Below are 25,806 nucleotides of genomic sequence, written 5' to 3'. Positions count from 1 at the left end.
GGTTAGGAACGATATGCCAGTCTTTAGCTTTCTGTGCTTGACTGGCTGGTCACCTTTTTCAACATAGTTATTTTCCAAACTTTCCCCTATAAATCTTTTTTTTTTCTTCTGTGATTTAGCCCAGTAAATGCTTTACTTATTATTATTATTATACAGGATTTATATAACGCCAACAGTTTGTGCAGCGCTTTACAACATGAGGGCAGACAGTACACATACAATACAAGTCAATACAGGAGGGACTAGAGGGCCCTGCTTGTTAGAGCTTACAATCTTGACCACATTGTGTTGCTGATCTAGCTTTCTTGAGTAGTAGTCTTTGAGTAGTTTGTTTTCCTTTTTTTTTTTTTTTTTGGTGGATGCTTGGCTGTTCTTCATTTTCATTGAATGGGGCTCATTGTTTCTCTTGGTGTGAGTTTCCTCTGAGCTTAAACTCTCTGTTTGTCTTGCACTCCAGGTGGTCCTTGGTGCCCTCCTTTTGGTTGTGGCAGTTATCCTATTTCTCCTTTTCCTTATCTAGTTTTGATTCTGGCATTGATTCCTTCAGAAACTCTGTTGTGAGATCAGTTGGACCTCTCTGTGACTGTTGCGCACACCTCAGTTTGACTACCTTTGGACATCAGTAAGTAAAAAAAAAATGGTGTTGGCTCTCTGTGCTTCTCTTTGCAATTTAAGCAGATCTTGGCTATTACAGGAGGGGCCAGCAGTGTGCTTTACATAGCTTCCTTTATAAATCACAACACCCCCCCCCCCCCCTGCCTTGGTACTTCTTTCAACAGTTCTCAGCCCTGATGCAAGTAGTTGGGGGAGCTAGGCAAATATCAAAATGCCTTAAAGTTGAATTCCACGGAAAGGAAAAATGCTTGCTTGCAGTGTGGCTGCCCCCAAACTGCAACACGTGACAAAAAGTAGTTTTACTTACTTCATCCTCCTCTCAGGCAGACTTCCTCAAACTTGTAAGGTCCCTGGAGCCACTTTTTCCTTATACTCCAGCAGCCGCACATCCTCTGATGTCATTAACTCCAACAATGAGCCCATAACCCTGCATTGCACATGAGGACCCAGACAGATAATCCACTACTGGAGAGAACAGTGGTGGTAGAAAATAAGTCCCAAGATGTTTGTAGCCCCCTAGATCTAAACGAGCATTTAATCCTTGCAGTGATGGGTCACCCCTAAGGGAGGATTTGCACTTTTCCTAGAGATAGGCTTTAATAGGTGAATGTCAGTCTGGGGAACTAGGCATTCCTGAGCAGGCTGCACTTGTATGATGTTGAGCATAGTTTATGATCACATGTAATGCTGAGCCTCCATAATTAAAAGAACTGAAAATGGGGTATGCGCTCTCTGACTTGTCACAGCTTGTTTTGCACACTATACAAAGTGTACTGTGTGCAATAAATTCAGAGTAAGCATTTTCAAAGAGGAGAGTGGCCTGTACATCTCTACAAAACTGAAGGTAAGACTAGAGATAACATATTTCTTCTGTTGCAGTGCAGCATCAAGTAATTTTTTTTTTTTGAACACCAATGTGTAGAGTCATTTGTTTCAATACACTGTTGTATGCACTTGATGTTGGGGAATGCTCCACATGCAGCAGGAATCAGTGTTAACCAGTGCTTTGGACAGGGTGACAGTTGGAGGTATATTTCTTCTTTTTTATGTTAGGCCCCTTTCACACTGGGGAGGTGCGGCCGTCGGCGGTGAAACGCAGCTATTTTTAGCAGCGCTTTACCGTCGTTTTAGCGGCGGTCTGCGGGCGCTAGCAGGGTGGTTTAACCCCCACTAGCGGGCGAAAAAGGGTTAAAACCGACCGCAAAGCGCCGCTGCAGTGGCGCTTTGCCGGCAGTATTGCCGCGCTGTCCCATTGATTTCAATGGGTAGGAGCGGTTTAGGAGCGGTGAATACACCGCTCCTTCACTGCTCCAAAGATGCGGCTAGCAGGACTTTTTTCACTGTCCTGCCAACGCACCGCTCCAGTGTGAAAGCCCTCCGGCTTTCACACTGGAGTGAAAGGGGCCGTTTTTTTCAGGCGCTATTTTTAGCGCTTTAACGCCTGACAACCGCCCAGTGTGAAAGGGGCCTTAGAGGAGGAAAAACATTTATTAGGGAATTCTTATTTGGGGGTAAGTTCACAATATATACTTTTTAGGTTATTTTATTCAAAAACATTTTTCTTTCAAAACATTTTTATTAGCAAGTAATAAAATAATTACACAGTACGATATAGATTTTGTGCATGCGAAAATATTCGGTGTACAAGAAGTAAGCAATAACAATGGGACACAGTCCCTATAAAACAACATCAAAGAGAACAATGGTTTATGCAGTTCGGATTATAAAGGAGAGTAATACTCTAATTAAACAGTCAAGTGTCATATAATCCGGGATCACCAGGGGAGGTAAAGAAGGTGACTCCCCGGACTAAGATCTATACGTTAGCGTAGAGTACAGGTACTGCGAGTGCCGCGATTTTCGGCAATAGGGGGATAGGATAGTGATAGAAGTTAGACTAGGAACAAGCAAAGGAATAAAGGAAGGAAAAGAGAGAAGAGGGAAGTAGAGAAGGAGAGAGAGGCTGTGGATCAACCGGCCCGCACGGGCCCCGGGCACGTATAGTAAGGGTCTCTTTAATATGTTGAAGTTTAGATACCTATAAGGTCGGGGTCTAGGCCAGGGGGTAAAAAGTGTGCGATCCATGGCTGCCAGACCTTACGAAATCGGGGCATGCGATCTAAAATTTTCGCTTCAATTTTACAGTGAATCATTGCTTGCGTAACCCTATTTTTAACTTCGGGTATAGGGAGTAAAGGCGTCTTCCAAGCCCTAGCAATCGTTTGCTTTGCAGCCGTTGTAAGTTGGAGAAATAGGGACAATTGGTTTTTAGTGCAATTGTGGGGTGCAAGATTAAGTAAGGCTAGAGATGGATCGGGTGGTATAGGGCATCCCAGAAGTAAGGATGCTATCTGGAATATAGCTGTCCAGAAACTTTGAACAATAGGACATGTCCACCAGATATGCAAATGAGTGCCTGCATCAGCACAGCCTCTAAAACAAGAGGCAGGATAACCCGGGACAAATTTAGCTATCCTACTGGGGACCAAATACCACCGCATGAGAACTTTAAAATTTGCCTCAGTGGCTACAACATTTTGAGAGGCTTTACAAGTATTGGACCATATTTGCGACCATATATCATCGTTGTAATCTATATTAAGGTCCGCAGACCATTTTGAGGTGTAGGGTGGGAGGGGAGCAGGCAAGGAGGTGAAATGAGAATACAACTGAGAAATAATGCCCGGCGCATGTGGGTCGGAGTCGCATATTTTTTCGTAGGTTGACATATTCTTGTACATTATCAAATTTAGGTAGCGAGTTTACAAAATGGGAAATTTGTAAGTATCGAAAGCATTCCTTATTGGGGAGTCGGAATTGAGCTTGTAGGGTAGGGAAGGGTTTGATCGTACCATACCTTGTAAGATCACAAATTCGGTCCAGACCTGCCCGAGACCAGGCCTCAAATAAGCCCGGCTCGGAGAAGGCTGGGCCAAATAGGGGGTGTCCAAAGATAGAAAGCAACGGTAAATGTTGTGATTTAAGGTGAAAAAGCTTGTGATTCATATCCCAAACTTTAATTGAGTGCTGGGTTATCGGGTTGGTGAGTTTACCTCTTTGCGAGGAGGGTAGCCATAGAAGATTGGCTATATTAATAGGGTGAGCATCTATGGCCTCAAGACTGACCCAAATCGGTATTTCAGATTTAGCATGATATAGAGTGAGCTGGGCTAGCTGGGCCGCGTTGTAGTAGTAACGGAAATTTGGTACGCCCAATCCACCCTGAGTTTTGTGACGATAGAGCGTAGACTTAGAGATTCTGGGTCTAGTTGGCCCCCATATGTATTTGAAAATTTTGATTTGTACAAGGCGATGATAATAGGGTGGTATTGGGGTTGGAAGGACACGGTATAAGTAGAGTAATTTAGGTAGCACCGTCATTTTGACTGCCACGACCCGACCTAGCCACGTAACACAGAGCGGTTGCCAGGCGGCCAAAAGATTTGTCAACTTTCGGAGCAGGGGTAGATAATTATGTTGGAATAGATGGGAGGGATTAGCTGTCAGGTGTATGCCTAAATAGGGAATTGAGGTCGAGGACCACTGAAAGGGAAAGTTATTGCGTAACCTATCACGTTCTCCTGCAGGCAGAGATACATCAAGGGCTTTAGATTTAGATTGGTTGACTTCCAGTCCCGATATCCCCGCAAAATTGTCCAATATTTTACATAAATTAGGAAGGGTAGTGTGGGGGGAAGTTATAAATAGGAGAGCATCATCTGCAAATAGACAGATTTTATGGGTGATAGATGCTACTTCTAACCCCTTAATATTTGGGTCAGCTCTAATCAATGCTGCCAAGGGCTCTATAGCTATGGGGGAGAGGGGGCAACCCTGCCTCGTCCCCCGGTGGATAGGGAAGAATTCAGATCGGAATCCCGCATACTGAACATAAGCTCGGGGTTGAGTATATAAGGCCGTTATCCAGCTTAGAAAGTGAGGACCGAAACCCCAGTAACGTAGGATATATTGTAGATACGGCCATGATACCGTGTCAAACGCTTTGCGTATGTCTAGTGAGAGCAAATGCATGGGGATATTCCGAGATTTAGCAAGATGTTGAAGAAGAATGACCCTTCTGATGTTATCGCTGGCTTGTCTACGGGGGATAAATCCTACCTGATCTTTATGTATTAATTTCCCTATCAGGGGATTCAGGCGAAGAGCAAGGACTTTGGCAAGAATCTTAATGTCGACATTAAGTAATGATATTGGCCTAAAGTTAGACCATTGGGTGTTGTCCGTGTTTGGTTTAGGAATCATGGAGATAATAGCCGTTAAAGTATCTCTGCCAAGAGATTGCTGCTGGAGAAGAGAGTTAAATGAATTAGTAAGAAGGGGGGAGAGCGTATGCGCAAATTTCTTATAATAGGTCGCCGGGAGCCCGTCGGGGCCTGGTCTTTTATGGGGTTTCAGGGATTTGATGGCCACAAGGATCTCCGTCGTAGAAATGGGGGCATCTATTGACTCACGGTTAGTAGCTGATAAATGGGGAAGAGATGCCGCTTGCAGAAGTGAGTCGGCTCGGGAACTAGAAAAGGGGGTTCCGGGTTCGTATAGCTTAGACAGTCGTGATTTGAACTCAGATAGAATTTTGATAGGGTTACTGGTCAGGCCACCTCGATTAAGCTTTAGTCTAATGGGTTTAAAAGACCTTTCAGGTTGTCGCAATCGCATGGCTAGGAACGTGTCAGGTTTGTTTGCCTTAGTGTATACTGTGTGGGCCGTTTTACGTATTGCTTTATCTGCGTCCTCAGCTAACAGTAAGTCCAAGGCGAGCTTTGTTTTTTCCAGGGTAAGTCTGTTGGCTTCTGATGGGGTAGCTTGGAATTGGAGAAAGTGACGCTGAAGATCCTCCTCCAAGTGTTGTATTCTATGTCGCCTATCTCTATTGAGGTGGGAAGATACGGAGATGCAGGTGCCACGTATGACTGGTTTGTGAGCTTCCCAAAGCAGAGTTGGGGATATACCCGGTGTGGCGTTAGTGGATACGTATTCATTTAGTGCTACTTGGATATCAAGACAGTAGGATTGGTTGGATAGTAGGGTTTCATTCAAGGACCAAGTCCTGTCAGTGCAACGCGGGAGCATTGAGGTTAGGGTCGTGATCACCGTGCAGTGATCTGACCATGTGATCGGCTGGATGTGAGAATGTAAGAGAGTGGGTGTAGAAGATACCTTAATAAAAATGTGGTCAATTCTAGAAAAAGATTTGTGGGGATTTGAATAGAAGGTATAATTCCGCTTAAGAGGATTACATTCCCTCCATGTGTCCACAAGGGCTGCTTGTCTAAATTGTGTGCGCAATTGTTGCGACGGGGAGAAATGCTCAGATGTGTAAGGGGATTTGTCCAAATGAGGATGTAGGGCAAGGTTAGTGTCACCACAAAGGAACAAAGCTCCTTTACTGTGATCTTTAATTACTCGTAACAGGTGTGAAAAAAAGGGATTGGGGTTTGTGTTAGGGGCGTAGTAAGATACAAAGGTGATCTCTGTGTCCTGTATATGACCTGAAATAATCAGATAGCGGCCCTCAGGGTCCTTGATTTCAGAGGTTGGGGAAAAAAGAAGGGAGTGATGAAATGCCAAGAGGACTCCCCTATGTTTAGAAGTAGCGGAGGCGGTATAAACTTGGGGGAATTTGGTATGAAAGAATTTGGGGGTGGACTTGGCAGCAAAGTGTGTTTCTTGCAAAGCTACTACACTAGCTTTAAGCGAGATAAATGTCCTGAAGGCCTTAACACGTTTGTTGGGAGAGTTAAGCCCTTTCACATTTAGGGACAAAATATTCAAGGGGGCCATGGGGACCAAAAAAGAAGCAAAGCATAAGAAAGTAACCCTGGGTCCGCGCGAGCCGATCCACCACAGCAAAGAGGAGAAGAAGAGTGAAGAGGTGAAGAGTTAGCCGAAGAAATCGGGAAGGAAGAAAAGAGTAGAGAGTAGTTGTGAGTAGGGGGAGAGGGTATTGTGCGGACCAGAAAATTCCGGTGCGCCCAATCAGTGGGTGCAACGACCAGCGTACAAACCAACCAGACAACAGGAGGTTGCACCATCATGGGGGGGAGCAGTGACAGCTCACCGCCACAAACCAGACAGACAAATATAAACATTAGCCTTAAGAACAATACAACAAAGCTATAACACGGTTCTAAGATAAAACTGTATGTATAGAACCTCGGGTGTAGGTCACCAGGGCTTAAGGGGGATCAGTTAGGGGGGGGCGTGGGGCCAAGATGAGAACGCAGGGGGAGGAAAATGATCATTCAGGAATTAGGGAGGGCAGGGAGGGTAAGGGTCAGAAGGGGGATAGGGAGGGGAAGGGGGAGGGGGGGGGGGGGTAGGAGAGGGGGGGAAAAAGCATTCAAAAACATTTTTAATCCCCCTATTACACATTGAAGGATTGCATAAAGGCAGGTGCATGACAAACCATAAGCAAAACATGCCTTAATAACAGATCAGCCGGTAAATTATTAGCTGGAGGCATCAGTGTTTACATGTAATTTAGTTACATACTTTTATATTACATCAATTTTAATCTTGTGAGGAAAGAAATGTTTCATTTTCATAAGATGGAGGTTATGATTTAGGAATTGTTTTTTGTTTTGTATAAAACATGTTATCCCAGGAGAGTCTTAAATGATAACCTTATGTTTCCACCATAAACACTTGTTTTAAATATGTAGTATTGTACTGAAGTGCAGTTTCCATCCAAGTGACAACATCTCCAGTGTAATTTTTAAAACATAAAGGTTCTTTTTGTGCTAGAAACCCTATTTATCATGTGGAAGGAAGAGTGTTCATGCTATAACAGATAGATGCATGAAAAAGCGTACGTAAAATCAGGACTTGTGCGTGCCCACCTCTTGTGTTTCTCATTAGTGGGTGAGCCTTTAATTTAAAGGGGTATCCCACGTTCTGCTTTATATAATCAGTGCCATCAGTCAACATCAGTGATATACAGTAAACAGAGGCATAAATCAAGGGTGGTACAGATGAAAATAAGTTTTTAAGAGAGATTATAGAAGGTCAGAGGTCAGACCTAAATCTCAATAAAATTCTGTTGCATGACCAAACAGATGTGATACAGTATATCATATTGGATGTCTGGCAATGCACAGAAATTACAGGTAGAACAATGTACAAAACTTAAGAAAATGTGCGAACACCAGGAAATAATATTTTCAAACAAATAGGAGGTAAGATATATTGGTAATCCAATAACAGGAAATATTAGTTGGGTGTGGAAGGAGAATGTAAAAATGCAGTATACATAAAATATATACCATACTAAATATTATATACAGTGGGGAAAATAAGTATTGAATACGTCACCATTTTCCTAAGTAAATATATTTCTAAAGGTGCTATTGATGTGAAATTTTCACAACATGTTGGTAACAGCCCATGCAATCCATACATACAAAAGAAAAAAAAACAAGCAAATAAGTTCAAAATTAAGTTATGTGGAATAAAATGGAATGGCACAGGGAAAAAGTATTGAACACGCTAACTGAACTGTATTTAGTACTTAGTACACAAGCCTTTGCTGGTAATGACAGCTTCAAGACACCTCTTGCATGGAGAAACTAGCCACATGCATTGCTCAGGATTGATTTTGGCCCATTCATCCACACAAACAGTCTTCAAATCTTGAAGGTTCTGTGGGCCTCCTCTATGAACTCTGATCGTTCTTTCCATAGATTTTCTATTGAATTCAAGTCACGTGATTGACTGGGCCCTTCTAGCAGCTTTATTTTCTTTCTTTGAAACCAATTAAGCGTTTCCTTGGCTTTGTGTTTGAGATCATTCTCTTAGCCCTTGTACACACTGTTGGAGAATCTGTCAGAATGAGTCTTATCGGACCGTGTCGTCAGATAATCCGACTGTGTGTGGTATGCATTGGACTGATTCTGTCCGAATCTCCGTCCGACCCAATTTTCCAACACGTTGGAAAGATTTCCCGACCAACTGGGCCGGACGGACTTAATCCGATCATGTGTAGAGCATTTTCATCGGACCAAGTGCCACGCATGCTCAGATCAAATTCCTACATCAAAGCTATTGGCTACTAGCCTGAATGTAGTCCCATCGTAACGAAATTACGTCATCAAGTTCTGAAAGATCGGATTTTTCGCCAACTTGGCCCGACCGTGTGTATGCAACAGTTTCGGACACAATCCGTCGGACTAAATCCGACGGGCAAAATCCGACGGATTTGGTTGGCAAAATCTCCGACCGTGTGTACGTGGGCTTAGACATCCTGGTAGATGGCAGCAGATTTTTTTGAAGAATGTCTTGGTACATTTTTCCATTCATTCTTCCTTCAATCATATGAAGTTTGCCTGTACCATATGCTGAAAAACAGCCCCACACCATGATGTTCACACCTCCAAACTTCACTGTTGGTATGGTGTTTTTGGGGTGATGTGCAGTGCTATTTGACCTCAAACATGGTGTGTTCTGGCATCCAAAAAGTTCAATTTTGGTCTCAACTGACCAGACTATATTCTCACAGTATTTCACAGGCTTGTCTAAATGTTGTGCAGCAACCTTTAGCAATTGAGTGCATTACTTATTGTTTTCTTTGAAACAATTGTACCTGCTAATATCAGATCTTTATGAAGCTCTCCACAAGTGATCATTGGCTCTTGGCCAACACTTCTGATAATTCTTTTCATTCCTCTGTCTGAAATCTTGTGAGGAGCACCTGGTCGTGATTGGTTTATGGTGAAATTATGTTCTTTCCACTTCCAGATTATGGCTCCAACACTGCTCACTGGAATATTCAGAAGTTTAGACCTCCTTCTGTAATCAGTGCCATCAGTATGTTTTGTAACAATACCATAAGGTTGTGAAAGTCTTGAGAGAGCTCTTTGCTTTCACCGATCATGAGATGTTTTTTGTGTGACACCTTGGTACTGAGACACCATTTTATAGGCCATCAGTTGAAACTGAACCAGCTGATATAAACCACCTCAGCCACGGAAGATTTGGCTGCTCAATGACCAGGCCATTTTTTGCGATACAGCACTGCTTTGCTTTAACTGATAATTGCTCGGTCATGCAACGTGTACCCAAACAAAATTGGCGTACATTTTTTTCCCACAAATAGAGCTTTCTTTTGGTGATCTGCGTTTTTTTTTTTTTGTGCTATAAACAAAAAAGAGGGCCAATTTTGAAAAAAAACACATTTTTTACTTTTTGCTATAATAAATATTCCCAATTAAAAAAAACAAAAAAAACAAAAACAAAAAAAACAAACGTTTTCCTCAGTTTAGGCCAATATGTATTCTTCTATATATTTTTGATAATAAAAATCGCAATAAGCATATATTGATTGGTTAGCATAAAAGTTATAGTGTCTACAAAATAAGGGAAAGATATATGGCATTTTTTTTTTTTTACTACTAATGGCGATGATCTGCAATTTTATTCGGACTACAACATTATGGCGGACAGATCGGACACTTTTGACACATTTTTGGTACCATTGGCATTTATGCAGCGATCAGTGCTATAAATGCATTGATTATTGTGTAAATGTCATTGGCAGGGAAGGGTTTAACAGTAGGGGCCGATCAAGGGGTTAACTGTGTTACCTAGGGAGTGATTCTAACTGTGGGGGATGGGACTGCCTGGGTGAGGAGACTAATCATTGTTCATACTTATTATGAACAACAGATTGCTCTCCTCACCCCTGACAGAACGGAAATCTGTCTGTTTACATTGACAGATCTCCATTCTGTCTCTGTGTGGATCAATTGTGGGTGCCCGGTGGTCATCGCAACCGCTGGGTACGCGCATCTGCTCTGTAGTCACGCCGCGGGCATGCCTGCCCCCTAGTGGTCAAAAGGAGAGCCGACATATAGCTACGACCAGGGGAGCCAACCTGCCCCATTATAACTGCTGATTGGGAATTTGCACTGACAAGAGGCAGGATTGCTTTCTAATTACTGATAGATTACAACTGGTGTATTGGCTTTCTACACCTTTTTGTACCTCCCTTTCTTCATGTGTTCAATACTTTTCCCTGTGTCATTCCATTTAATTACACATGACTTAATTTCTGAACTTATTTGTTTTGGTTTCTTTGTATGGATTGCATGGGTGGTTACTGACATATGGTTAAAATTTCATGTCAATAGCACCTTTAACCACATGCCGACCAGGCCATAGCCGAAAGACGGCTACAGCGCGGTCGACTTATTCTGAGTGGGCGTCCATGGGACGTCCTCACAGAATCTTGCTCCGGCGCGCACCTGGAAACATGCGTGACCGCCGGGTCCAGAGGACCCAGTGCATCACGGTAAATGGCAGCTGATAGTGGCCGTTTACCATGTGATTGCTCCGTCAAATGACGGAACGATCGCTTGTAAACAAACCGGCGTCACTTCATGAGGCCGGTTCCTCCCTCTCCTCTCTGTACCCATCGGTACAGTGAGAGGGGAGATGGGGAGAGATGGCAGCAGCGCTGTGGGCTGGATGTGTAGTGCCCACAGTGCTGCTCTGTGAAAATACTCTGCCCATACTCTGCAACGCTGTGCAATACTCTGCCAGTACTGTGCACTACTCTGCCAGTACTGTGCACTACTCTGCCAGTACTGTGCAATACTCTGCAACACTGTGCAATACTCTGCCAATACTCTGCAACATTGTGCAATACTCTGAAATACTTTGTCAATACTCTGCAATAAATTTTAACAGAAACACCAAATTTTCTGTCTTTTTTGATTGATAGCGCAAACAATAAAAAACCCAGGGGTGATTAAATACCACCAAAAGAAAGCTCTATTTGTGTGAAAAAAGGACAAAAATTTCATATGGGTACAGTGTTGCATGACTGAGTAATTGCCAAAGTGTGATGGCACCGAAAGCTGAAAATTGGTCTGGTTAGGAAGGGGGTTTAAGTGTCCAGTGGTCAAGTGTTAATAATATATTTACCCAGAAAAATGGTAACGTGTTGAATACTTATTTTACCCGCTGTATTTCCAAAAAATAATCTAATAGCAGGTTCAAGCAAGCGAGTCCAAGCACTGTAGCTTGGTGGTCTTGAATGGACTGTAGAAAGAAGTGTATTAAGTAATGTATTTATCAGCATCTAACACGCACAGGTGTATAACATGCACCTTCATCTTAAGGGAAGTTTCAGGAAAAAAATGTATTTTTTAACCACTACAGCCCCAGAGGATTTTACCCCCTTCGTGACCAGAGCACTTTTTGCGATACATCACTGCAACGCTTTAACTGAAAATTGCGCGGTCATGCAATGTTGTACCCAAACAAAATTGATATCCTTTATTCCCACAAATAGAGCTTTCTTTTGGTGGTATTCGATCGCCTCTGCGGTTTTTTTTTGTGCCATAAGCAAAAAAAGAGCGACAATTTGGAAAAAAAGGCAATATGTTTAACTTTTTGCTATAAAAACAATTTCTTTCCTCAGTTTTTAGGCCGATATGTATTCGTCTATATATTTTTGGTAAAAAAAAAATTGCAATAAGTGTATATTGATTGGTTTGCACAAAATGTATAACAACTACAGAATAGGGTATAGTTTTGTGGCATTTTTATTTATTCTTTTTTTATTAGTAATGACTGCAATCTGTGATTTTTATCGGGACTGCAACATTATGGCGGACACATCGGACATTTTTGACACTTCACACATTCTGGGACCATTGTCATTTATACAGTGATTAATGCTATGAAAATGCATTGATTACTGTGTAAATGACACTGGCAGTGAAGGGGTTAACCACTAGGGGGCAGTGAAGGGGTTAAGTGTGTCCTAGGGAGGGATTCTAACTGTTAGGGTGCTGAGCTTTAACACACAGGACAGTGATCACTTCTTTTGATGACAGAGAGCTGTGATCTCTGTTCTGTCACTAGGCAGAATGGGGAAATGCTTTGTTTACAAAAGCATCTCCCCGTTCTTCCTCTCCGTGACACGATTGCGGGCTCCCGGCGGACATTGAGTCCTCGGGACCCGTCGTCAGGCTTCTTAAAGGGGAGGTACCTGTACACCCCTTTGCCTACCAGCTCCATTCTGCCGACATACATCGGTGTGGGCTGGTTGGCAAGCAGTTAAATAAGCAACTTTGAATTAAAATAAGAGTCAGCGCCCATCAATGCAGCCTGATTAGTGCCCTTCTGCAGCCTCCTCATCTCCCATCAATGCAGCCTGAACAATACCCATCTGCAGCCCATCTCATCAATGCAGCTTGATCAATGCCCATCTGCAGCCCATCTCATCAATGCAGCTTGATCAATGCCCATCTGCAGCCCATAAATGCAGCCTGATCAATGCCCATTTTTAGCCTCAATGCTTATCTGCAGCCTCACCATCTTTCAAAAATGCAGCCTGAACAGTGCAAGAAATCACAGCGTTGTCCTGTTAACTCGGCTCTCAGTCAGCAGTCACGCACACACACAGTCCCACCTCCGCCATCGGTATTGGACCAGCTCCTGTGATAGACAGAACACTGGACCAATGCTGGTGGTGGAGGCAAGACTGTATGTGTGTGCGTGACGTGAGAGCCGAATTAGAGTAAACAGCGGAACAGTGGTGTACTGGGTAGCACTCTCACCTAGCAGTAAGAAGGGTCGCTGGTTCAAATCCCAACCATGACACTACCTGCCTGGAGTTTGCATGTTCTCCCTGTGCCTGCGTGGGTTTCTTCCGGGTACTCCGGTTTCCTCCCACAATCCAAAGACATGCAGGTAGGTTAATTGGCTTCTGTCCAAAATTGGCCCTAGTATATGAATGGAGACCTAGGATTGTGGGCTCATTGAGGGTAGGGACTGGTGTGAGTGTGCAATGTACAGGGATGGTGACAATTGTAGACACTCAGGTTGAACTGGATGGACTGGTGTCTTTATTCAACCTTACAAACTATGAAACTATGAAACAGGAGATGACTCAGTGGATTCCGGCGACGCTTGTCCCCCTCCTTCCCCTCTGAGGTACACTATTGGTGTATAACACGCACCCATGATTTGCCCCATATTTTCATGGGGAAAAAGTGAGTGTTATATGCCGATAAATATGGTAACATCCAAAGGGAAGGCTTGCCAGTTTTTTTCAAATGTGTTTTACTAGCAGGTTATTGCACTTGCTCAAGATTACTGCCAACATTGAGAACATAGAGTTGATAATATAAAACAAATAATGCTGTTGGCTATTTCTTGAATTCTCCAGTCTATAAGCATCGTAGTTTCAGTGGGCCACTGTAAGATGTCAGTCCACATAATTAAGACTGATGCTTTAGTATAACCTGGGAACTGCTTGCCATTTGGGTTTATTATTTATGTTATAAACATTGACATATAAGGAATTAATATTTCATCATGATTTATTTACACCAGTTTGAAATAGATCTCTTGTTACAACTTTCTAAAATCTTTAATGCACTGCACACAGCGTATCCTTCTATTAAAAAAAAAAATGATTTCTTTCTACAGTTAGCAGAAAGTAAAATCACATTAAATTAAAAGTTGTATAAATGATCACTTTTAACATTTTGCTACAGGTGTTAGAAAGCTTAATTTCTCCAAGTTGAACTTTTGCTGCCTAAGATATTTTGCATTGACATTTTCCTTCAGAGTGATTAAGCTCAACGTGCACAGAAAATTAATTTTTCGGTAGTGAGTGAATGTTGGAGAATTATTTTTCTGACTGTCTATTGTAGACACTGCTGCACCAAAATGGCACGGTGTGCATTCTTGCCACCTAGACTACAAAGCAGTCTCATTATAAGTTATTTTCAGCTTGCAAAGCCCAATCCAATGCTGCCCCTGCTATATTTTAAGCTTTAGATTTTATACTCACCTTTTCCCAATGTTTCCAGGGTAGTCACATACAGTGTAGGGCCTCTGCAACTTCTCCTGGTGGATGAAGGTCCTCGATATTGCTGATGTCAGTGCCGCTCTCTTTTTCACTGTGCTGTGAGTGCAGGATACTCTGTACTCACTATATTCCCTCGGTCTTCTGGTTGAATGACACCAGGTATCATACATCATTCAATCTTGAGCACTGAGGAAATCTAGTTATAGGATAGAAGTTACTGTGTGATACAGCTCCATAGGGGAGGAGAGTATCGCAGCCCCAGAGGTTTTTTTTATTTATTTTTTTTAAGCTTAATACAGAGTTGGGCTTTAAAGTTCAAACTTTGGGCCTGCTGCCATTACCTTTGCGTCACAATCAAGTGGGTTTCTGACTGGCAATTAAGGAATCATAATCTGCATACATTTTCCACATCAGTGACTTGACTGAATAATCAAATAACAGTATGGAAGCCAGCCCTGGAGCTCCCGTAATTCTGTCCTAACTGGTTCTTTTTAGGATATCCAATGCCGAATCAAGAGCAAAAATTGTCAGAGGCAGGAAAACAATCTTACATTTTTGTAAATATTTTATTATATATTTTCATGCGACAACACTTAAGAAATTACACTTTGCTACAATGTAAAGTAGTGAGTGTACAGCTTGTATAACAGTGTAAATTTGCTGTTACCTCAAAATAACTCAACACACAACCATTAGTGTCTAAACCATTGGCAACAAGAGAGTACATTCCTAAGTAAAAATGTCCAAATTAGGCCCAATTAGCCATTTCCCTCCCCGTGTCATGTAACTCATTAGTGTTACAAGGTCCCGGGTGTGAATGGGGAGCAGGTGTGTTAAATGTGGTGTTATCACTCTCACTCTCTCATACTGGTCACTGGAAGTTCAATATGGCACCTCATGACAAAAAACTCTCTGAAAAAAAAAAGAATTGTTGCTCTACATAAAGAATGCCTGAGCTATGAGAGGATTGACAGGACCCTGAAACTGAGCTGCAGCCTGGTGGCCAAGACCATACAGCGGTTGAAAAGGACAGGTTCCACTCAGAACAGGCCTCACCATGGTCGACCAAAGAAGTTGAGTGCACATGCTAAGCATCATATCCACAGGTTGTCTTTGGGAAATAGACGTATGAGTGCTGCAGAGGTTGAGCCTGTCAGTGCTCAAACCATATGGCGCACACTGCATTAAATTGGTCTGCGTGGCTGTTGTCCCAGAAGGAAGCCTCTTCTAAAGATGATGCACAAGAAAGCCCACAAAAAGTTTGCTGAAAACAAGCAGACTAAGGACATGGATTACTGGAACCATGTCCTATGGTCTGTGGAGACCAAGATAAACATATTTGGTTCAGATGGTGTCAACGTGTGTGGCGGCAACGATGTGAGGAGTACAAAGACAAGTGTGTCTTGCCTACAGTCAAGCATGGTGGTGAGAGTGTCATGGTCTGGGGCTGCATGAGTGCTGTTGGCACTGGGGAGCTACAGTTCATTGAGAGAACCATGAATGCCAACATGCACTGTAACATACTAAAGCAGAACATGATCCCCTCCCTTTGGAGACTGGACACCAGGGCAGTATTTCAACATGACAACGACCCCAAACACACCTGGAGGAAGACCACTGCCACTAAAGAAGGTGAAGGTAAAGGTGATGGACTGGCCAGGCGTGTAAACCTAAACCCTATTAAGCATCTGTGGGGTATCCTCAAACAGAAGGTGAAGGAGCGCAAGGTCTCTAACATCCACCGGCTCCGTGATGTCATCATGGAGGAGTGGAAGAAGACTCCAGTGGCAACCTGTGAAGCTCTGGTGAACTCCATGCCCAAGAGGGTTAAGGCAGTGCTGGAAAATAATGGTCACCACACAAACTATTGACACTTTGGGTCAAATTTGGACATTTTCACTTAGGGGAGTAATTCCCAGAAGAGTTGAAGCTGTTATAGCTGCAAAGGGTGGGCCAACTCAATATTGAACCCTACGGACTAAGACTGTGATTGCCATTAAAGTTCATTTGCATGTAAAGGCAGGTGTGGTAATATAGTGTGTGTGTGTGTGTGTGTATATTATTTATTTTTATATTCATTATTATTATTTTTTGTTTCTTGCTTATCTGCACTAATTTGTTTCTCAAAGTGTGTTTTTAATAAATCCTTTGTTAGTTTTTTTTTTTTTTTTTTTTCCGCTAAGACACCCAAGTGAAAGTAAGCCAAATGAATTGATGCTTTTGGATATGAAAAAGATCTAAATATTTTGATGAAACAACTGAGAGCTTTGCAGCTGCTTCAGGCTGGAAGAAAACAGATCAGGGACCTGGAGCGTGCTTCTGACATGAATGTAAACAGAAAAACACGAAAAAAAACATAGTAAAGATATCCCATGTTGTTCATGGTTCAGAGCAAGAGAGTGTTAAATATACATCATTTCATGGCATATGATACATTTCTGCAACGTGGACAACATGCTGTTTGCCAAAGTGAATAATTTGTTCTTAAGTCTTGTATTTTGTTACTCCACTTCTCATAGTAATAGACTGTTTACATATTCTAAATAAAGAAGAAATCTTTTGTTAAGAGTAGTAGACATAATATTGGAATGCCTACAAGATGTAGAACCTCAATAGAACAGTGTACTGTATATCTGTCTTGTTTGGTTATTGAAATAAACTGTAACTGTGGTTGACTTTTGCTTATATTTTCAGTATATAAAAGAAGAAATTAGAAAAGCCTTATTGTATGTTTGAACTTTTGGTATTACAGATCATACAGATGGAACATGGGGATTTCCGATGAGTGAGTATTTGAAGGAGAGGAGCTGCCACATTGGTAGGAATGCTAGAATGTCGGCTTGTTTGGTAAGTTGCCATGTTGTGACTTGAAAGCCACTTGTCAATATTCATGTCATTTGATGGTTCACTGTAGTCTTGAGTAAAAACAACTGTTCAGCACAGATCCCTTTCTTCATGCTAAACCAAAGTTATGTGCACAACAAATCCAATTTAAACAGATGATTGTTAGCCAAAATATTATGTCTGTAGAGGTAGTTAAGCAGTAGATGAACACCATTTCAGAAATCTAACTTCCCTCAAAGCTTGGAGCTATGATTCACAGGAACTGAGTTAAATATTTTCTGGAAAAAAAGTAAAAGTTTTCAGTGTGTAGGAGCTCACTATGTCCTGAACGAAGGATTGTAGTATGCTTCAGCAACCCTTTTCCACATGTTCCAAGTAAATTGGATTCTAAACCATATACTTTAAAGTGACCTTTGGCTCCATTTGTGATGTTTTAAAAGAATTTAAAAAGTAAAAGGCTTGCCTAAGACCAGGCGCTGTGAAATGCCTGCTATCACCTTCTCTAACCAGTGTTATGTTATCCAAAACCTTAATGCTTAGGGCTCATTTACACAGTAATGATTGCACTGAAACACAAAAAAAGCAGTATGTATTAAATGTGTTTTGAAATGTGTTTCAATTTGAATGGGCTGCTTAACACAATGCACCTCAACACACAAAGAAATTGTGAGAAATGCGGTTGTAGTTTAAACCACCATTTATTTTACATAGCACTTATGACTAAAGCAGAAGTTAAACCTAAAGATTGCAATTTGATATCAGGTAGGGTATTTTCGTAAATGAGAGTTTATTATGCTCTTTTGCAAAAAACTCTTTTATTTATCTGCTAGCATTTTTTTATTCTCTCCACTGACTGGGGTGCAGGCAAATACAGTCTACAGCCATGGCATCTTTCAGATGTTACGAAAAGGAGCCGGGTGCCAAGATTACATGTATGGGAGTTGCACCACCCGTACTTGCCCAGTGCATTAAGCAATATGACAGTGGACCTGGAAAAAGAGGAGAAAGACATCGGGGGGTATTTACGAAAGGCAAATCCACTTTGCACTACAAGTGCAAATGCACTTGAAATTGCACTGAAAGTGCACTTGGAAGTGCAGTCGCTGTAAATCTGAGGGGTAGATCTGAAATGAGGAGAAGATCTGCTGATTTTATCATCCAATCATGTGCAAGCTAAAATGTTGTTTTTTATTTTTCTTGCATGTCCCTCTAGGATCTACAACGACTGCAATTCCAAGTGCACTTGTAGTGCAAAGTGGATTTGACTTTAGTAAATAATCCCCATGACACCTGCAGGGACAGAGTGAATGCAGGTAGCTCAAACCTCACATCACTGGAGTAAACCCTGCCCAGAAGTAAATGTGTCATAATATGCAAGTATGGTGTGAATACTGAAATGCTGGTTGCTCCTAATGCAGTTTAATTCTGCTTGAAGTAGCTTAATCCTTATACTTTCAGGATGCTCAACTGTGTATTATGATATAAAAAACCTAGTCCTAGATTAAGTATTGATCCTGTGCACATAAAAAGGAAGACTACATATAGCAGCCACACATGTTTCAGTCAATCACATCACATTCATTGTCACCATATAGTGTATAGTAAACTGGTGACTGGGATTGTGAAGCTGGTGGTAAGTCTGCCATAATTTGAACATATATTGTGCTCATGTGATCCCAACAGAGGAAAAAATCCACTTTAACAAATACATTAAGACTATTTTATAAAGTACACATATCAAAATTCCCTAAGGCCGCGTACACACGGGCGGACTGTTCGCCCAACCTTGTTCGGCAAACAGTTTCATCAAACAGTCCGCTCAAAATTTGCATGAGCGGACTTGCCCACACACGAGCGGACTGTTTGACGAACAAGGTTGGGCAAACAGTTCGCTCAACTTTTGAAATGAACGGACTCGCCCACGTAAGGCGGAGGCAAATCCGCCCATTTCGAGCGCGTGTACAGGTAGGCGGGGCCCGCGAAGGAGACGTCGCGGGCTCCGCCGCCTGGAATGGGCTTAAAGGGGAACCCCAACGCCGAAAAAAATCGGCGTGGGGGTTCCCCCCAAGTCCACACCAGACCCTTGTCCGAGCACGCTACCCGGCCGGCCAGGAAAGGGGGGCGAGCGAGCGCGCCCCCCCTCCTGAGCCGTACCAGGCCGCGTGCCCTCAACATGGGGGGTGCCTTGGGGAAGGGGGGGCCGCGCGGCCCCCCCACCCCAAAGCACCTTGTCCCCATGTTGATGAGGACAAGGGCCTCTTCCCGACAACCCTGGCCGTTGGTTGTCGGGGTCTGCGGGCGGGGGGCTTATCGGAATCCGGGAGCCCCCTTTAAGAAGGGGGCCCCCGGATACCGGCCCCCCACCCTATGTGAATGAGTATGGGGTACAATGTACCCCTACCCATTCACCTGTAAACTAAAGTACAATAAAAAACACAACACAGAGAAAAAATATTTTATTGCACAGCTCCGGGGGTCTTCGGGGGTCTTCTCGCCGGACTCCTCCGCTATGTGTGTGTAGCTCTTTTGCTAGCGGAGGAGTCCGGCTTTCTTCCTCCCCGCCGCCGGCCTCTTCTCCCGACTTCGGGGGTCTTGTCCCCCTCTTCGGTTCTTCTGCCGGGCCACCGCGCCTGGTCCGGTGGCCCGGTCTTCTGTCGCCGTCTTCCGTTCTTCTGTCGCCGCCTTCGGTTCTTCTGCCGGGCCACCGCGCCTTCTTGTAGCTCTTTTACAGGCGGTGGCCCGGTCTTCTGTCGCCGCTGTCGTCGCCGCCGCCGCCGCCTTCCGTTCTTGTTCTTCTTCTTGTTCTTCTTCTTCTTCTCCTGGAGATGTTGACTCGACGATCTCTCCGGCCGGAATGCCAGGGACACGCTCCGCTGCCACTTATATAGTGACAATGGGGCGGTGTCACATGGTATATGTCACATGGGTTGGTCACATGGGTTGATGTCACATGGGGACTATGACATCGTAAGGGGGCGGGGTCACCATGTGACCAACCCATGTGACATATACCATGTGACACCGCCCCATTGTCACTATATAAGTGACCGCACAGCGCGGCTCTGGCATTCCGGCCGGAGAGATCGTCGAGTCAACATCTCCAGGAGAAGAAGAAGAAGAACAAGAAGAAGAACAAGAACGGAAGGCGGCGGCGGCGACGACAGCGGCGACAGAAGACCGGGCCACCGCCTGTAAAAGAGCTACAAGGCGCGGTGGCCCGGCAGAAGAACGGAAGGCGGCGACAGAAGAACGGAAGACGGCGACAGAAGACCGGGCCACCGGACCAGGCGCGGTGGCCCGGCAGAAGAACCGAAGAGGGGGACAAGACCCCCGAAGTCGGGAGAAGAGGCCGGCGGCGGGGAGGAAGAAAGCCGGACTCCTCCGCTAGCAAAAGAGCTACACACACATAGCGGAGGAGTCCGGCGAGAAGACCCCCGAAGACCCCCGGAGCTGTGCAATAAAATATTTTTTCTCTGTGTTGTGTTTTTTATTGTACTTTAGTTCACAGGTGAATGGGTAGGGGTACATTGTACCCCATACTCATTCACATAGGGTGGGGGGCCGGTATCCGGGGGCCCCCTTCTTAAAGGGGGCTCCCGGATTCCGATAAGCCCCCCGCCCGCAGACCCCGACAACCAACGGCCAGGGTTGTCGGGAAGAGGCCCTTGTCCTCATCAACATGGGGACAAGGTGCTTTGGGGTGGGGGGGGGCGCGCGGCCCCCCCTTCCCCAAGGCACCCCCCCATGTTGAGGGCACGCGGCCTGGTACGGCTCAGGAGGGGGGGCGCGCTCGCTCGCCCCCCTTTCCTGGCCGGCCGGGTAGCGTGCTCGGACAAGGGTCTGGTGTGGACTTGGGGGGAACCCCCACGCCGATTTTTTTCGGCGTTGCCGTTCCCCTTTAAGCCCATTCCAGGCGGCGGAGCCCGCGACGTCTCCTTCGCGGGCCCCGCCTACCTGTACACGCGCTCGAAATGGGCGGACTTTCCGAGCGGGAACAGTCCGCTCATTTCGAAAGTACAGCGGACAAGCCCACACACGGGCGGACTGTTCGCTCAAACACAGTTTCAGCGGACAGTTTTTCGGAATTTCCGAAAGACTTTGTCCGTCCAACTGTCCGCTGAAACTGTCCGCTGAAAGCCCACACACGAGCGGACTGTCCGCCCAAACACTGTTCAGCGGACAAGGTTGGGCGAACAGTCCGCCCGTGTGTACGCGGCCTAAGGGTATTACTATATTTTACAATATTTTATGGACCTTGAAGCAATACTCTACCTTGTTTATTTTTCTATTTTTTCAGCCTTCATGTGATTAAAACAAAAAAGTTGTAAATTCACCACTTATGAAAAAAAGAAATAAACCTAAGGAGCCAATCACAGAAATTGGTATCCATGATTTAGAGGCGTACATGAACACATTAATTTAAATGCAGAAATAACAACATAAAACACAAGTAAAAACACAAAAGCGCAAAACATCCTGCAAAAACACTCCAAAATAAGAGATAAAAATAAATATAATGTACACCTAAGAGTTAATAAGTAAATTCACGAGAAAAAATATATTACATCATTGGTAGGCATAAATGATATCCCGGATCAAGGAAAAACACTTCCAAGCAATTATTATTATTATTATTATTAATAATAATTCAGTTTATTAATGAACTCTTTAGGTGTGCATTATATGTATTTTATTTTTTTTGGAGTGTTGATTTTGCAGGTTCTTTTGCTCTTTCTGGTTGTTTTTCAAATTTACTTATTTACCCTCTCATCACATGACCACATTAGGGTTACTTTTCCTTAACCACTTCAATGCAGGGCACTTTCACCCCCTTCCTGCCCAGTCCAATTTTCAGCTTTCAGCGTTGTTGCATTTTGAATGACAATTTTTTGTGCTACAAATAAAAAAAAAAGACTGCAAATTTGGGGGAAAAAAAGTTTTTCTTTGTTTCTGTTACAAAACTTTGTAAATCAGTATCTTTTTCCCTTCGCCGATGAGCACTGATGAGGCTGCACTGATGCGCACTGATGAGGCAGTACTGATTGGCACTGATGGGCACGGATGATGAGGCACTTATGCAGCACTGATGGGCACTGATAGATCATACTGATGGGCACTCATACGCAGCACTGATAGGTGGCACTGATGGGCATTCATAGGTGGCACTGATGGGCATTCATAGGTGGCACTGATGGGCATTCATAGGTGGCACTGATAGGCAATCATAAGTGGTACTAATAGGTTGTCTAATAGCGTTGGCTGCTTATGCTGCTGGACAACATATGATGTCCAGTCAGGATAATACAACCACTTTGCGCATGTCATTTTGCTATATGGCGGGCAAGAAGTGGTTAAATAATATAATTTTTAACATTTACCAAGCAAACAAGGAAAAGGTAAACAGTAGAAGATTACAAGACACCTTACAGAGAATACAAGGCACCTGGCTTCAGACCAGGGGGAGTGTATTTCACAGTGCCCTAATGTAATACTAGCCAGCCTGCAGTGAAGGCTAAGCCACTAAAAAAAGGTGGGTAGAGTAACACAGGATCCTTCAAAAATGCTTGAAGCAATCAATTATTATTAATGAATTTATGGGTCATTGGACATTAGTAACATATAAAATATTTAGTAATATTTCAGAAGTATCTCTGTTAGCTTGTCTAGCTCTGTTTTTATGGTTAATCATTATAATAGCCTTACCATTACAGTACAATAATTATACAATTAAATTGTTGTACACATTATAAAAATCGGATCATGTCCCTCCATCCACGTTTTATCATCCATCTGTTCCATTGTTTATAGATTTGCATTGTAGCTAAACTTTGTATACATATTAACTTAGATTTTGATTTCCCCCTAACATTCACAGGCAGTAGTGCCAAAGAAATATGTTGTGTTAATAATGCATTTTAGGCGTGGAATGCAGAGACAGATCCAGATATGAACATAGGCTTTGATCAGTTGTGAATGTTCAAAATATGAAATGTGTTAACATTTTAAATAACACTGTTAATTTTCTGCAAAGTTGGAGGCAAAATTATTTTGTCCTTTCTTGGTGTCTACGAATTACCAACAGATGTTTGTTCTCATATATAACATTTAAAATGATGTAAAATGGCATTAAACAAAAAGAAAAAAGGTGATGAGTAATATTGTGTTTCAAAGTAACATGAGTCCGAAATGTATTTCAGAGAAACAAATATTTCCAAACTGTAGTCATTCACTTAGAACACCAACTGGTGCTGTTGTTTACCAGGGTGGAAGAACAGTGGTGGGCATGATGCCACCTAGTAGGCGGGACTGGCCTCTTCCTCAAGGGTGTCAACACTATAACATAGGAGGAAAAAGCTGTTGATGGCAAATCTGTAGGCCAGCAGTGGCAGGGCTGAGCAAAGGCTGATAATGTTGTTTGTAGTCCAAAAGTCTACATAGACAATTGTTACTCTCAACAGAACACAGCCTATTTACAGTGAAACTAGCAAGATATTATAGCAGGGGTTAGTTTTTCACATTTGCCTGGACATACTTCTATAGCAATTCAAGTTTTACTAAAACAGACTTCCTATGCCCCATACACACAGTCGGACATTCCGACTACAAAATCAGTCAGATTTTTTCCGACGGATTTTGGGCCAAACTTGTCTTGCATACACACGGTCGCACAAAGTTGGCGGAAAATCCGATTGTTCGGAACGAAGTGACGTCAAACACATACATTGGGAGTATAAACGGGTCAGTAGCCAATAGCTTTTGTCTCTTAGTTTATTCCGAGCATGCGTGGCACTTTGTCTGTCGGAATTGTCTTCACATGATCGGAATTTAAACAATTGGATTTTGTTGTCTTAAAATTTTAAATCTTGTTCTCAAACTTTGTGCGCCGGAAAATCCGATGGAAAAAGTCCGATAGAGCGCACACACGATTGGATTTTCTGACAACATAATCCTAGAGATAATGAATTCTGTAAATTTTCTTGATAGTTGTACCTCAAGCCTCGTTCATACGGGTGTACTACAGCGCACACCGTGCGAAGAACATATTTGCCCATACAGAGATGCACAGCTGTTCCATGCATCCCTATGCAGGCAGTACCATTCATTTCAGTTGGGATGCAGTGGCTGCATGGAAACATCCGCTGCTCCCAATTTGACATTTGTGTGCATTCACGGCCCAGAACGCAAATAGTGTTTGGGAAAGTGCATCCACATAGCTGTCAGATTGGAAGCAGTGGCTGTGTTCATGCAGTCACTGCTTCCCAATTGACATAAATAGGACTGCCTGCACAGAGATGCATAGAACATGTGTGCATCCCCATGCAGGCAAACATGCCCTCACACGGCTGTATTCTGTCATACGCCCATATGAACGAGGCCTAAGAATTACTATTTAGTAATAGGAACGTACATTTTTTTTTATAGCTGCTTAAAAAATAGTACTTGTTTTCTTTAAATCATAGTATTACATTTTAGGGAGGCTCACTATAACTGGTGAGCAGTGACACATGCTATTGTCCTTGTCATGTGGTGCTAACAACTGCTGCTCTTATCTACACATTTCACAGAAAGTGAACATTAAACGTGGTATTCCTTTTTCTAACCTGAAAAATTGTATAATTGGTTATCAGTTGCAAAGAGATTTTCTTACATTCTGTTAAATCTTTATAGTATTACAAGCACTTCCTGTACAGCCCAGCTGTTTGTAGCAATGCTCAAAACAGCCATATGCTATGTTTCTGGGCTTTGTATGGCCACCCTTCAGGTGTTTAAAGACCTAAGATAGCTTTTATAAGAACCATCTTCTGTATGACTCTTGGCCAAGGCTTGATTTTTCCTCATTCCAGATATGATGCATTAGATTGACAGTGATCATTTTTATGTGTGTGGGTACTGTGAGAATTAGCGTCAAACAGTGGAGCTTTCAAGGACTCAACCACCCACTTTTTAAGGGCTTTTCTAGCCCAATTTTATTAAAAGAAAGTTCAAAAACAAAACTTAAGTTTCCCTCACTGGGGTATTCAGCATTGCTCTTCCAGCCAAACAAAATGACATTGAGCCTCCTGGCTTACACATACAGCACTGTGGTTCTGGCCTTGGTCCAGGCCCTTGTCTGTCTTCTACAGACTGTTTGCCCACCAACTCTGTCCATACAGACAGCAGCCCCTTGCTGCTCTAGCTCCCACTTCTCTTCTAGGTGGAGCTCTCCTCACTCCTGGGCAATGAACTCCTGTCTGCTGGGGTGGAGCCCATATCTATGGTCCAGGCTCTACAAGAAGCCCTGCACTCACCTGTGCAATCAGTGTACTAGCTGTTCGCAAAACCTGGACCCAGGATTGGAGATTTCATCTCTTTTCCTTCAGGTTTACCAAAACCATGTAGTAGAAGGGCCTGCCTGATTACATACAAATTGAAACTCCTAAGGTTTGACCTCATATTATATGGTTTTGGTAAATCTGAAGGAAAAACTCAGCAGAAAAACTGAGAGTGTGTATGGGGCTTAAGAA

At 43.3% G+C, this 25,806-nt stretch overlaps 1 protein-coding gene across 3 annotated transcripts in view; it reads left to right on the top strand.

Moving 5' to 3' along the window:
- METTL25 (methyltransferase like 25) overlaps nucleotides 1-25,806 on the top strand; it is a 403,498-nt gene that overhangs the window by 234,437 nt on the left and 143,255 nt on the right. For all 3 annotated transcript variants that reach the window (XM_077471886.1, XM_077471887.1, XM_077471885.1), the window contains exon 7: nucleotides 17,211-17,305. In XM_077471886.1, the coding sequence (XP_077328012.1) occupies nucleotides 17,211-17,305 (95 nt within the window). The remainder of the gene's footprint in view (nucleotides 1-17,210; nucleotides 17,306-25,806) is intronic.

The sequence above is a fragment of the Lithobates pipiens genome, unplaced genomic scaffold, assembly GCF_037356315.1.
Source record: "Lithobates pipiens isolate NorthernLeopardFrog02 unplaced genomic scaffold, aLitPip1_a1.2 Scaffold_8, whole genome shotgun sequence".
Taxonomy (NCBI): domain Eukaryota; kingdom Metazoa; phylum Chordata; class Amphibia; order Anura; family Ranidae; genus Lithobates; species Lithobates pipiens.
This window is presented reverse-complemented; position numbering and strand designations above follow the sequence as displayed.